The sequence below is a fragment of the Camellia sinensis genome, chromosome 5, assembly GCF_055761805.1.
Source record: "Camellia sinensis isolate YWXY chromosome 5, ASM5576180v1, whole genome shotgun sequence".
Lineage (NCBI taxonomy): Eukaryota > Viridiplantae > Streptophyta > Magnoliopsida > Ericales > Theaceae > Camellia > Camellia sinensis.
Window position 1 is genome coordinate 217,512,679 of NC_138965.1, and position 14,381 is coordinate 217,527,059.

Below are 14,381 nucleotides of genomic sequence, written 5' to 3' on the forward strand. Positions count from 1 at the left end.
CAGCTGTAGGATTCTCATCCTCCAATTTAGATAACGAGTGCCATGTTTGAATATGTGTTGATGAATTAATATCTTATTTTGTTGTCTTCCTCCAATTGTTAAATTTTGTTATTTCCTGAAATGTTATTGGTTCTTTTATATCATCCATCTTAGCAAAGGTTGCATCAACGTACCTTGGATTAGGTTGGCATTTCCTTGCAGATATTGGATGTTGCAACTTTATCACTTCTTTAACTACTTCTTCTTCTGTTTGCTCCCCCAACTTCTCTAGTAGGTGAGTTTCTGGATCTTTAAATATTGAAAACTGAGACTCAATGTCAAGAATCGACTTATCTATGATAGAGTGTGCATCCACTTCCTAGATAACTGCATTGCACTGCTCATGTACGCCTTTATCGAAGTCTATCTCCTCTTCTGAATCTGCTTCAGTAATCACGAACATTGTAGGAGATGCTTCAAAACCCTATTATTCTTCAAATTCTGGCTCTTCTTCTAAGTAACCTGGTTCCATGGTCTCGAACATTGCACATTAAGCTTGGAAATTCCATTCTTCTTTACTTTCATCTTGGTAACTATTAGATGTTACCATATTACCTTCAATTGGTCTTTTTCTTGACCGACAATCTTTTAGTGGCCAATCTTGCAACATTTGAAACATTCTATGTTGCATCGTCCAAATCTAGTAACTCTTTGATCATTTTTATCATGTCGAACTCCTCCTCGTTGATAACTTCGATCATCTTATGATTGTTCATCTTCTTCTTTCTTCAATTTTCCATATTCTTGCCACTTTGGTCCATCTTTTTTCTTGCTACTAAATAATTCCTCTTCTTTATTTTCATTTTTCATTTTTCAGTGTAACTCCAGCCATTTGCTTTGCTAGAGTTTCTTGATTCGCCAATAGACTTTTGAGCTCAACCAGTGATGGTTGAATGGACCACCCTCTAACAACAGTCATAAGTCCACTACACTCGGGTCTTAAACCTCAAGTAATAATGCACCTCATTCTTGACTCACTAATTTTTTACTCGGGATTAAGTTGTGAAATTTTATTGCAAATAGTCTTTACCTTGAAAAAATATTGACTAGTAGTCATTGATCCTTATGTCACTGTTGCAAGCTCGTTCTTTAGATACTAAAGTCGTGTATCGTTTGTCTTCGAAAATAACACGGCAAATGTGTCACGGACTGCTTTTGGAGTAGTAGTCTCCCGAACATTCTCTAATAACTCTTTCTAAACAATTGTCCTCAACACGAACATTGTTTTTCCAACCTTAATCTGCCACTTTCGCAAGGCCTTTGCATTTTCTTCTCTAGGTAATGTAGTTTCCTTGCCGTCAACAATCTCCCGTAGATCCTCTCCTTGAATATACGCCTCGATATATATTCGCCAATAATCATAATTATAATAATTTAATTTCTCCATACCACTGATGAAGTTTCCGAAATCCACCATAACAATTGTGCTCGTTGACTTCAACAATCTCTTGTATCAATCGCAATCACTCTTCGTGTCGATCCCCGAACGACCAAGCTCTGATACTAAATTGTTGAGTTTGACACACTGGTGAACCTAGAAATACAACCTTTATTGATAACACTCTAGTACACAAAACACTTGTACACAATCACACTAATATACTTTACTTATCCATTCACATATACATTCAAGCACTCACACTTAGTATTTTCCTCACACAAGACATTGAAACAATTCACGCTAGATAGTGCTTGACCACTCACTTTGAACTCACTCTTCTTTCACTCAATTGTCCAATTGTCCAATTACCAATTACATGCACTCATCTCATATTTATACCAGTTAAAGAACTTTCAAGAATACACTCATACTTACCCTACACTCTAAAACAATCTAGATTATTCTGGTACATATTAGAGCTTTTTATTTTTCTCTAAAATATTCTAGAACTTTCCTAAACTTTCTAAATTTCTCTAGTTTTTTCCAAATTTCTTTAATGTTCTGGAACCTTCTAAGATATTCTAGAATCTTATGGATTTCTCTAGGTCTTTTCAGAATCTTCTAGATCTTTCTGGAATATTCTAGATTCATGTAGAAACTTCTAGAATATTCTAGAGAGAGAATTCTAGAGAGTGAGGACAGTTAGTAACGACTCTCAACAGAAAAAAAAACATGTAGTGTGTGTGTGTGTGTGTGTGTGTGTGTGAGAGAGAGAGAGAGAGAGAGAGAGAGAGAGAGAGCACTGTGGTTACAGCCTATCAAATCCGTCCATAACCATTTACAGAGATTACAAAGAGCATTTACAATATCAATCTATGGACTTAAAAGTGATCATCAATGAAAACCATTTAAAATCGCAAATCCAACCACAATATACAGACTGAACCAGAAAAACCATCTACCAGCTTATGCTAAGAATAGTAAACTAAAAGAGGATTAGAAGTTGCATCTAAGGGTACTGATATGTATCTTCATTATCCATATAGCAAACATCACTCTGAGAAGTCGATGTTACTTCACTTTCCGTGCCATCAAGTTCAGCCTGCAAAGATTAATTTAACAGACCAGTAAATCATATGATCACAAACTTGAAGTCGGGGATTCTTCGATATGAATTATAGATGTTAAGGCACCAGACTGAAAACATAAATTGCTTGTATAATTAAGCCAAGAAAATCAACTGGCTACATTGTCAACTTAGTGTGTTCATAGAATTAAGGAAAGAGCTATCATCCATATGGAAGATCAAAAAAATAGAATAGGGCTGTAATAGTTGGCTTGTAGAGCTTTATAAGCAGATCCAACATCCATGTGAGTTTGAGACCCATAGAAGACATTTTTCTAGGAGAGTTTAATATGTATTGTTAGACCCATTTGTTAATAGCTTAAGCTTCTAAAAGTAATGGTGATCTGACGGTCGGATAGCTTGATATATATATTGTTGGGCCTATTTCCTAACAGTTGTAAGCTTTTGGGTCAATCAGATCTAATATGATATCAGAGATTACCTTCAAGTCTCTCCATTCACGTTTGGCCCTTGTGTGCAATCCTTCTCCTCTTTATATACGATGCTTGTACTTCACGTACAAGACAAGGTTGCACGTGACAGAGAATGTTGATATATATTGTTGTACCCATTTCTTAACAACTTAAGCTTCTTTCTACCTATTATGGTTGCATCTCCATGTGCAAAACAGGATTGCAGGTGTGGGAGAATGTTGGATAGCTTGATATACAATATTAAGCCTATTTCCTGACTACGTATAACACTAACATGTTATCAGAGCTCAAGTTAAGGGAGAGAGACGGCTTGCGTTCAAGTCATTCCGTTTGCATTATGTTTTTAACATATTTGGATGTTTGCATCTCCACGTGCAAGCCAGAATTGCATGTGAAGATGTCAGATCAAATTTTGAGCCCATGTTCCACTCTATAATAATAAACACTCTAGGGCCAAGATTCAGAATTCACACGTTGGACGTCAGATTAGACAGCTTAATAAAAGATAATTTTGTGCAGTGTCTAAAACAAGATAAATTACCTTGGCTTGGCGGTACCTTTCAAGCATACGGCAATATTGCTGGCGTGCATCTGGAGAGTCAACCATGGACCGCACTCTTGAGATAGCCTCATCAATAGCTCCTTCCACTTTCTGTTTGCGGAACACCTTGAGAATGTCTTCATCTTCACTTTCATCAATGGACTCTGTCTCGTGCCGAAATCCCCGCAATCCAGCTCTTTTCCGGCGCCACCTCAGTACAACCTTTTCTAGAACACCAACAGCCCAACAGAATACCTTATATTGCTTCCTAACCTGATGACCTCTAACATGAGCCTGTCAATACAAGTAGTTGTGTAAGAGCAGTACTTTTGGCCCCCTTTCATTAACTAATTGGAAGGGTTTTAGTGATTTTGACTGAGTGTGCATGTCTCATGCACATCCAATGCAAGTTCCACCTCGATGCTGGCATAGAAGAAAATAAGAAACATAGTAATCTGTATTTTCTATGAGGGTTGTACAGATGATTTACATATGTCAAAAGTTCATGAATGTATAAGATAATTCTGTCAATTTGACAAAAGGTTAAAGTAATGTTACATGGACTCGTGTCCAAATGTCAGACATTCACAAACCTAAATCTTAGGATATTATGATAAGCATTTAAGAGTTCAATAGAGATACAGGGATGAGTCATGGACACATATATTACGTATTATATAATATTCTTAGATAAGATGTTGTAATTTATGTAGAAATGTATTAGAAATTAAATAAGATTAATATATATATATATATGGAATTCCTATCCCATCCAGGTGAGATGCTAGAAATGTTTCTTTATTACCAAATGTGAGTGCTTTTTCTCCTTCAAACATTATAAAAATTAGAGGATTCAAGTGTCTAAATTGTACAGGTGTCAGACACATCCCATCCCCTTATCCTTGTCATATCCGATAAACACGGCACAGGTGTTTTGGAGGAAATAGAAGAGTCCATGTAACACAATTGAAAGGGAGAAGTGGGTTATGACTACAGATTTCTCTATAGTGTATATTGAAAATTATGTAAATCATTGGTCACGAGAGTTTGGATTAGTTAAAAGAGAAACATGATACCTGTATCCTCACTACTTTCTGGCGAAATGCCAGAAAATCCTTGCGACCTTTCCAACCCCGAAATTTCTTTTGAATAGATAAAGCAGCTGTATTGTAATCCCGTGCATTGCGAAAAGCCAACTTCGATGCAACCGAAATCCCTTGAATATCATTTGAAAGAATACTGTACTCATCTACACTAGCAACTGCAGCAGCAGAACTAGCGTCTCTCTGTTGCCTTTTCTTAAAAGAATGTGCACGGAACGCAGCTTGTATACGTGCAGCAGCCTGAGCTGTATTCCTGAGTGCAGCTAAAGTGTCTTTAAGAGAGAGATGATCCTCATTTGTAGCAACACTCCTCTGCGAGATACTGTTTACGGCACTTTCTGCTTCCACCTCAGCAGAGCCTTTGGACAGCTCATTTTCTACCAGTTTGAGGGATGAAAGATGGCTAGTTAGTTCCACCTCGGAAAGATAACCTGCAAGTCCCTTGTGTCCATTGGTGGAAGCAATGAATGCCGGTGTTTTACCCGTTGGATCTTGTGAAGTGGGATCCGTCACTGCCCCAGCCGATGCACCAGATGCTATGAGGGAAGCAACCATTTTTTCCCTGTTGAAAAAGCATTCAGAGAGGCACTGCTTCAGAATAATTTTCAAGCTTCCAAAATGCTTATCTGCACAACTTATTAGTGATAGTCCACAGGCCTATCAACATAAAAACTCACCTAAGACTTATTATGTCCCTAAAAATACTTTGCTATGGTCAACTGAAAGGCTGCATATAAACATGGTTATCATCAATTCTTCTGAGAAATTGGGTACGAGGAAGAAACAAATTGATGCCTCCTAGTCAGGGCAATATGAGCAACATGTTTGGTCAATAAAGCTAATAATTTGAGACATAGGAAAATATACATTTGGCTTTATCATGTGTGTGTTCACAAGTTAAAAATTTTGGTATAAAATGAATTGTAACGATTTAGTTGGCAGAGGTAGAGTAGGCTCAGACCTAGTTGGCTATATTCATGCAAAATAGCATCCCTGAGACTTCAAAGTCTCACTCTAAGAAGCACGGGCACCTCTAAGAAGGTAATGTGTCATGTCCACACCATGTCTAACACCGACATGACATGACACGACACTTGTGAGACACTTGCCAACATGTCGACGCACATAAAACACATTTTAAGTTTGAATAAAAAAACTTGAAATCCAATGGTAAAACAAAAACAATGCAAATATATACGTATTCTTCACCTTTAGACTTCAAAATTTTAATTATCTTTCAACTTAAATATACAAATTAATAACATATAATAAATATATAAAATCATATATTTTGCACACATCCACCTCATGTTGTGTCCTACATTTTTTGAAATTCTTTTGTGTCGGTGTGTCCATGTCCGTGCTTCTTAAGTCTCACCTTTGACAGAAAAAAACTTTTACCATCACATCAAGCAAGCCCAACATGATTTATTAAATGCTGGTGCTTATGTATTGTTGAGCATTACAAAAGATTTATTTAATCCAAGTGTTTCCTCTATAAAGTGCCAAAAATCATACATCTTTTACATGGTTCTACAAACAATATGTATATATATTATTACCTTCCAAATTGGGCAGCCCAATGAAGGGCAGTCCAGCCATTAATGTCTCGGAAATTTACGCTGACTCCAGAATTGAGAATTGCGTTTAAGGCCCACTCAAAGCCCAATCCAGCAACCATGTGTATTATCCCTTGCTCTTTCTTGGACAAGGAACAACCCGGCTGATTACATCCTCCTCGAGATCTGGAAGAAAGCCACTGTTGCAACTTGTCTTTTAAAAGTTCTTGCAGAAGCCAATCTGTTGTACTAGACGAAGTCCAATTGCCAAATAAAAGAGCCTCAATAACACGGTCCCATGAATCTTCATCAGCTTTGAATTTGTCCCATAGATATATTCCTGATTCAGTATTGTCTCCCTTCTGCACCGAAGGATCAGATAGAAGCATCCGCACAAACCTGACAAGTAAGAGCAATTCATCGGGACTCTTAGTTGTTTCCTTCATGGATGAACTACAGCGAGCACAACTACTTGGCTTAGCATGGTACTCAAACTCTCTGACTTCACTGCAGGACTCCCGATTGGCAGAAGTAATACAAAGAGTGACTTTTCCTGGAAGGCGGGGAGGAGCCAGACAACATATGACACCTTCTTGGATAATCTGAACCGGAACTTCGATGTCACCGAACATGCAAGTCCATGCACCTTCTGATGGATCACAGAGAAAAGATCCAACAATGACAACCTGCAGTAAGCAACGTTAACTCAGTAATCTGAACTTACTCCGACTGACAATATCGTGTATCAGCAATTATGTCATAGTTACATATTGGAAATTTGCTTCTGGAAAATCAATAAAGTGCAGATCTCCAACAAGTTTGATCGGTTAGTGCTCCATAATCCCTCACTAAAGCAGCATTTAGCTGATTCTTGAGTATAGAGTTGGCAAATTAATTAAAGCAAACCAAGGTTCACATTCTCCACATAGGCTCAACTAAACAGCACAGACATGGACACGGGACAAGGCAATCTTGAAAAAATTATGATATAGACATGGTGGGGATACGACAAAAAAAATATTTTTTATTTATATTCATTTGTTATGTATATGAGATATTTGTTATTTATATTCATTTGTTATGTATAAGAGATACAAGAGGCATCAATGTACATGTGGGTATTTTTTTTTTCACTTTCCTCCCTCTTTGGTTCACATACTTTGTTTTGACCCAAATCATCATTTTAAAATTATAAAAAAGTAACTGACAAAGGTGTCCTCAAGCATGTCCAAACACAGGGCACACGTGTCCCTGGCATGTCGGTGTCCCATACGTGACACGGCACTCATTTTGAAGTGTTAGTGCTTTACAGAGCCCAACAATTCAACAAACAAGATGTACCAAAACCAACATTCAATCACTCCTGTCCATTTACAAGTCAATACTGGGAAAATACCACTAACACAACAAAACAAACAAGATATGAAAAAGATTTCTGTTAAACATATATTCTATTAAACATACCTTTGTAGCCTCACCGGCATAACCCCAATCTGGAGATATTTCTCGAATGGTAAACTTCTGTTTTTGTGCAATAGTTAAACTTGAATCAGCCTCAAGATGTATACCAATCTGACCTTGATCAAATAATTCTGTGAAGTAATGATGATTATTTTCTACAGTAGAATATGAAGGAAATCTGAAATTTTCAATTTCTTGAGACAGTAATATGGAAGCTGGTAATGCCAAGGGGCTCTCAGAGCTTGTTGGATATTTGCTGGGTGCTGAAAGTTGCAGATTCTTATCATTACCAGAGGTTGGGAAATCATTATGCTTATTAGAATAATGTCTGCCAAAATTTATCCACTGGCATATTTCTTGCTCTTCTAGCATACTGCTCCTTGAGTGGGGTAGTAGCATTCCCTGTTGAAAGTATCAACCATTACGGAAGAAATACAAAGTTTGATTTACAAGAATGGCATAATTCTTGAATGCCGAATGTTGAATGAGAAATTATAGAGAAAACCAATTAGGGGTTGAATGAGAAATTAGCTAGAGTAGAGATACTCGAGCAACCCAAAAGAATGCCGAATGTTGCTTCTGATATTACTAAATATTTGATTACTTCAATGCCACTCTTGATTAGATACATCAAGTTTTTGTAGAAAAAAAATTATAGTCAATTCTGACCACGACCATGACCTGTTGTTACCATGTATAATGACAAGAATAGATATGGATACAAGTTTACTTCAAACGGATATTATAAAAGTGAATTGATAAAAAATTTAAAAATAAATCAGTACTCTTTCTTACATTTCCATCTGAAGAATGTAAAGTTTTCTCTTGGGACTCAGCACCTGGTGAACTTCCATTGAACTCCAGCATCTCTTTCCAAGATAAAGAGCCTTTACGTTCAACCATAAATTCTTGTGCCAATGCTTGATGATTATGTTTCTCATTGCCACCTGAAAAAGGAAACCACAAAAGAAAAAGAACCCCAAAAAAAAATCCATTATCTTTTCCCATTTATTGTTTATATAACATTTGAGAATCAATGAAAAAAAGGAAGTAAATGGATAGAGCAAACAGAATCGAAAGCTGAAAAGACACTCTGCAAGAGGCTTAGACAAGTAAAACAAATAAGTGAACAAATTATGGCAACATGGGAACTGGAAACTTTAAATTTAGTTAATGTCTTGTTAGAAAACAAAAGGACAAGACAAAGGATTTCAAAAATAATTGTTGCCCAAGTAGGATGCAAAATATCAGGTGTGGGTGATCTCAACCAAAAGCCGACAAAATTGAAACTAAACTATCATAAAGACATGAATTTTTTTTCTTCTAAATATGGTGGCATCACAGTGTGACTGCGGTTTTCACTCCCTGTGTCCACAGAGATAAGACTGAAGAATTGAAGGAAAGCCTCTATCCTTATTTATTTATATACGAAGGCAACAAAAGCTAAAACAATCATTCCAAATTTCCACTTAGATTTTTTATTTTTATTTTTTAAATTAGGGCCCTCTAACTACATATTTGATTGTGTATCTTTATCTTTAAACATTTCATGAATGGTCCTACCAGAACTGGACAGTAATGTGAAAACACATTCCTAGGCATCTTAGTTTGATGTCTAAGTGGGTATCTTTTCCAGCCTAAGCATCACTTGCCTGGCACGCTGCAGTAACTGTTATGATGGAACAAATGAAAACGAGAAAGTAAAACAAGCAATCACACAACAACAGAAGATATACATGTTTCGGCTATAAGCCTACATCCACAGGTGAAGAACGGCAAAGGGTTTCACTACCAAAAGAAGGAGAAAATACAAAAGTGCAGTTGTAATTCTTCAAAGTTGTCTATATCAGTTCATAATCCTAATCTACGAAATAACCAACACATATATACTAAGATCTGCATACAACAAGAACCGGATTGGATATATCAGCTGGGGCTCATGCCAAGCGGGTCGCAAATGAGTTATATGCACAAACCAAGTAGAATACGAGACATCCCTAACTATAACTTTATAGAAAATCCCAATATAATGATGCAGACTAGCCTGACAAAAATGAGAACGCATACTGTACTAACTACTAACTGATGATGCTACGAGTTCCAAACTAATACCCGTCCTACCAAATCAGATTCAGCAAGATATGAGATCAATAACGAATCCAATATGAAAAGATATGTCAAATATATTTGATTAAAACCTGATACACAACAGTATAGATGTTAAGAAAACAAACAGATGTGTACAAGTGTTTTTTTGACTAAACTGAGCACCAAACGAGACAAACCTGACTCTCTTCCTAATGCAAGAGTGTTTACATCATCCAGTGATGCAGAAGATTTATATTGATCATTTATGACGCATTCTGAATCATTTGAATTCTCATTCTCACTGCAGAATGGACCAATTTCTTCCAAGCTATCATCATTCAAACTTAACTGTTCCTCAAGCCTTCGCAATGCTTGACTAACTTCAAGCTCAGATGAACTACTCATCTCTCCCTTTCTTTCAATCCAGTCCAAGTGATCCATCCCATTACTCTTGACAACTGCATCAGAACTAACTTCTACAGACCCTGGACTCTGATGTGGTTCATATAGTTCACTAACAATAGTAGAACCAGGATGTTGAGCAGTATAGCAGTTGGGACTCTGACTGAATGTAGAAGGGGATTCTGGTGACAACTGTGAAATGGATCCAGAACTATGCCTTCCCTGCAAGTAATGAATACAACTGTCAATGTCAATATTGAAGCTCAAGTTATGCACAATGGCTACAAGCCTACAGCTGTAAATGATCTTTGAATTAAACATCCAGAGAAGAACAACAAATCGCTCTTTTCGGTTCACAATTTCATCAACTGAGCCTTATATATAAGGTTCATGCTAAATGGTGAAAATGCCAAAATAGTTATAATCTCAATGCACTTTTCACATGTTCAACACACTTTCACATATTTCTACATACTTTATACACATAAATCATGCCTAGAATTTCCCTATATGTAAAATTACCAACTGTAAAAATATATCCACGTGAAGATGGAAAATTTTAAGTAACAATATTATAATGATTTACAGAATGACCAATCCATCTTGGCCCTATTATACTAATGGTCAAGTAGCAGTTACCAAAAATCTTTTAGGTGTATACATAATTTAAAGTCTCTCATTAAGAGTGGTAATTCCAGGCCCAGCAGGTTTCAAATAGCGGGCTTGGAATACAAATTCCTCAGGCCAAACAAAGCAACTCTGACTAGAAGCATAAGAATGAAATGCAATTAACTAGACATAGAATGAACAATCTAAGCCAGGGATATTGAGTTGGGAACAAGAAGAATAAGATTTTTTCTTGATAAAATGCTAGGTGAAAAGGTTCAGTGTGTATGTCACAAGGTACAAGCAGGTATAATTGTCTTTACACCTGCCTTGTCCACAACCAGGTTCAAGAAACTTACCTCACTAATCTCTCTATAATGAACAAGAACAATATGCTCATACGCCCTGCCAAAATCCCAAAAATTACATTAAAGTTAGAAGAAAAAGAAAAAAGAAATGAAATGAAATTAGAGGGAGAAAAGGTGGATTAACTCTGACACGTGTAAAAAATAATCCATATCTTTTATTCAGTTCACATGAAAGCTACATAGTACTTAAAAGTATTATAAACACTGTAAGCTCAATATTTCAGAAAAAAATAGCCATTTTCTTATATTTCAGTAAGATGTACTGAGTCACAAATCTTACAACCACTAAATCTCAGGAACAAGGTTTCAGATAAAAATTAATGAATAAGAAATGTACAGTCAGGTAAGAGATACAAAGTACACTCACGGATCCAATATCCAAAAGCTACGCCTCTGAAAATTTGGATTCTGCTCCCCATGTGCATAATAACAATTTAAAGCTTCAACATTTCCAACCTAGCAACACAAAAATATCAGGTAAAATGACTTCACTCAGGCTGAACATCAAACAATGAGAACATTACACTTGGACTAATCCCAAACATCATTAGCATACTTCATAGACATCTAAAATTGCAGGTAAAAACAAAAGAGATTGTGTTACAAATACAAAACACATTCAAAACACTTGGAACATCTATTGACTATTGATTTGTGATTTTATAATTTTAAATTGGCACATCAGAATGGCACATGCATGCATGCATTGCAATGTCTAGCATCTTTTCAGAGGAGTTCTAACAAGTATATGACTGTATTGACATTTGGTTTCAAACCTTGAGCCGCTCATGCGCTTCACCAACAGCTCTCCCATCTTTCTTTTTACGCCAGCTATGACCATCTTTGCGGAAAAAACGAAGGACCCTCTTGTTAAAAAGAAAAACAGATCCACCTGTTGAAGAATCCAATCAGTGAAATGGAAATAATCATGCATACACAATAGATGTGACACATAAATAGGCTTTCATGCAATGTTGCAACTTGCAATAAGATGGAGCAAATAAGAAGGTTACTTGCTGGTTTTTTGGGGGGCTCATGGGTTAGTTGCTCTTCCTTATAATTTTGTAAAATAAAGAGCACTTCCGCAGGCTTCAGCCACCGGGTGTGAGCTTCTCGAACAAGATCATTAATATTATAACCTGAAATTGGACCGGAAATAGCAGTCATATATATGATATAAATCTTCATTTGGAAACTTCCTTTTCTGGTGGTATGAAAAACAAACAACAACAAAAATGACAACCCGGTACATGAAGCTCCCGCCAAATGGGGGTCTGATGAGGATAAGATGAATGCAACCTTACTACCATTTTTGAAGGGGCTAACTATTGTTTTTCCTCTCATATTTTGCTTTCATTTTCCTAAAATTTTATCATATATTTGGCCTTCCCAAAACTTTACATAGGATTTTCTTCACCTTTATTACAGAGAAAATCCTAAATGCAGCAAGAAAATTAGTTGCTTTAATTTATATGCCTTTATTTTATTAGAGAGAGAAAAAAAAAATGGAAGAAAGTGAAAGTAATAAAAAAACGAACAGAAAATAAAATATGTTATACAGCAAACATTCAAATAGGATTAAAAGTATGCAACAAAGAGAGCGAAAAATTTAGAATTTTAATTATAAGGAACCCCTTGAATAGACAAATGTAACTTTTCTTTTCTTCTTCTTCGTTTATTCATTTATTTATTTTTTGGGCGTGTGTGTGTGGGGAAATTAGGAACTGACTATTGAGTTACCATGCTAACATGGTTGTACAGGAAAATAAATTTTTGTGTAGTTTTCACCACTTTCATACCAAACAAACTCAGAAAAAGTTTTTTTTTTTTTTTCACTTTCCACCACTTTCATCCTAATCAAACTCAGCCATAAGATCCTCAATAATACCCCTGAAATTTTGCCCTGAGTTTGCTTTTCCAACAATGTGAGCCCAATAAACTATATAGGAGAACATGCTATACACCAATCAGAACACCCAATAAACTAGTAATAAATCACCAAAATCTAATTTAATTAGTTAACGAACAATCATAACTTCCCGATTTCCAACCCCCAAAAAACCACTCTAATTGTGCTAATTCACCAAAAACAAAGAACAAAACGATTCAAACCTAAATTGAAGCAAATAAATTTGAAAACAATGTTTACATTACCAGTACTAACCAAAAAAATAAATAAATAAATTGAAGAAACTCAGGCCTTACCAGATTGCGTCATGTTTGGGTTCTGAGAAAATTAGAACTGGACCAACTGTAGCAAAAGAACTTCACTTGTCTTGGTTTCAATTTCTTCGATTGAGCACAAAATGAGCTTCCAAGTTTAGTTCTGAAACTTCGAAGCCGAAAAAGATCGTACGGCACAGGAGGTTTGCAAATCACGAGGATAGTAAATCATCGATTTCACTGGGGGTAGACAGATTCACAAATACTGTGTAGAGAGAGAGAGAGAGAGAGAGAGAGAACCTTTGACTTAAAAGATTTTAAATTGGTAGGGGACAGTGTCGAGACTGATGTCTGAACCGCCGATCTCAGTGCTGTGGCTGAAGTGCGACGATATTTATGATCAGCTGTGCCATGTTTGGCAATCATTAAAAAAAAGTTATCTTTTCATATATTTCCGTAGAAAAGGAAAAAAATATATATATATGTAAAATACCAATGTGTAAAATTTTAGGTAAATTATTCGTAGCTCTTAGAGCATCTGTATCGGCGTCAGCAAATATTGAGTTAAATTATAATTTAAAAAGCAACAATGTTAGGTAGTTCAAAATTTTGTGACTCAAATGGCTCAAATCCCTCAAAACGACGTCGTTTTGAGTGTAAATGAGTGTAAAACGACGTCGTTTTGAAGGATTTGAGCCATTTGAGCCACAAAATTTTGAGCTACCAAACATTTTCCTTTAAAAAGTTATTTTTCTATTTTAACTAGTCACTCATTACATCAAATTCTTTATTTTAATTCAATTCTATTAAAATATTTGTTATTTTTTTTTTATAATTAAATTGATGACCTATCAACCAAACAATTCTTATTTTTTACAAAAGATAAAACTAGAGGAAATGTAAAAATAAAAAAATAAAAAATTGCCGTTGACCAGTTGACCGGCGAGTTGACTTGTCGGACGTCCGGTTACACCCAAATCGTGTGTTGTAGCGATAAACAATTCCTCGCTTCATCAGACAAGTTACTGTAGCAAATTTAACAAAAAGTTAATTTAACAAAAATTTGTTGAGACTGATGGACGGAGAATTTGATGATTTATTAGTTATATT

At 35.9% G+C, this 14,381-nt stretch overlaps 1 protein-coding gene across 2 annotated transcripts; it reads right to left on the minus strand.

The window, feature by feature from the left end:
- Nucleotides 1–2,228: 2,228 nt before the first annotated feature.
- LOC114293776 (calmodulin-binding transcription activator 4) lies at nucleotides 2,229–13,727 on the minus strand. 2 transcript variants are annotated; one of them, XR_014331082.1, is made up of 13 exons: nucleotides 13,314–13,727; nucleotides 12,122–12,247; nucleotides 11,885–12,000; nucleotides 11,476–11,564; nucleotides 11,100–11,145; nucleotides 9,930–10,356; nucleotides 8,440–8,591; nucleotides 7,648–8,046; nucleotides 6,187–6,869; nucleotides 4,598–5,186; nucleotides 3,522–3,815; nucleotides 2,380–2,522; nucleotides 2,229–2,329 (listed from the first exon to the last, which is right to left on the minus strand). XR_014331082.1 is itself a non-coding variant. In XM_028237906.2 (12 exons), exons 1-12 carry the CDS (start codon nucleotides 13,324–13,326, stop codon nucleotides 2,430–2,432), a joined length of 3,027 nt encoding a protein of 1,008 aa, XP_028093707.2. In that variant the 5' UTR covers nucleotides 13,327–13,727; the 3' UTR covers nucleotides 2,229–2,429. The 2 variants fall into 2 exon arrangements, 1 of the variants encoding a protein (XP_028093707.2); XM_028237906.2 differs by having other exon boundaries at nucleotides 2,229–2,522.
- Between the last annotated feature and the right edge of the window lie 654 nt (nucleotides 13,728–14,381).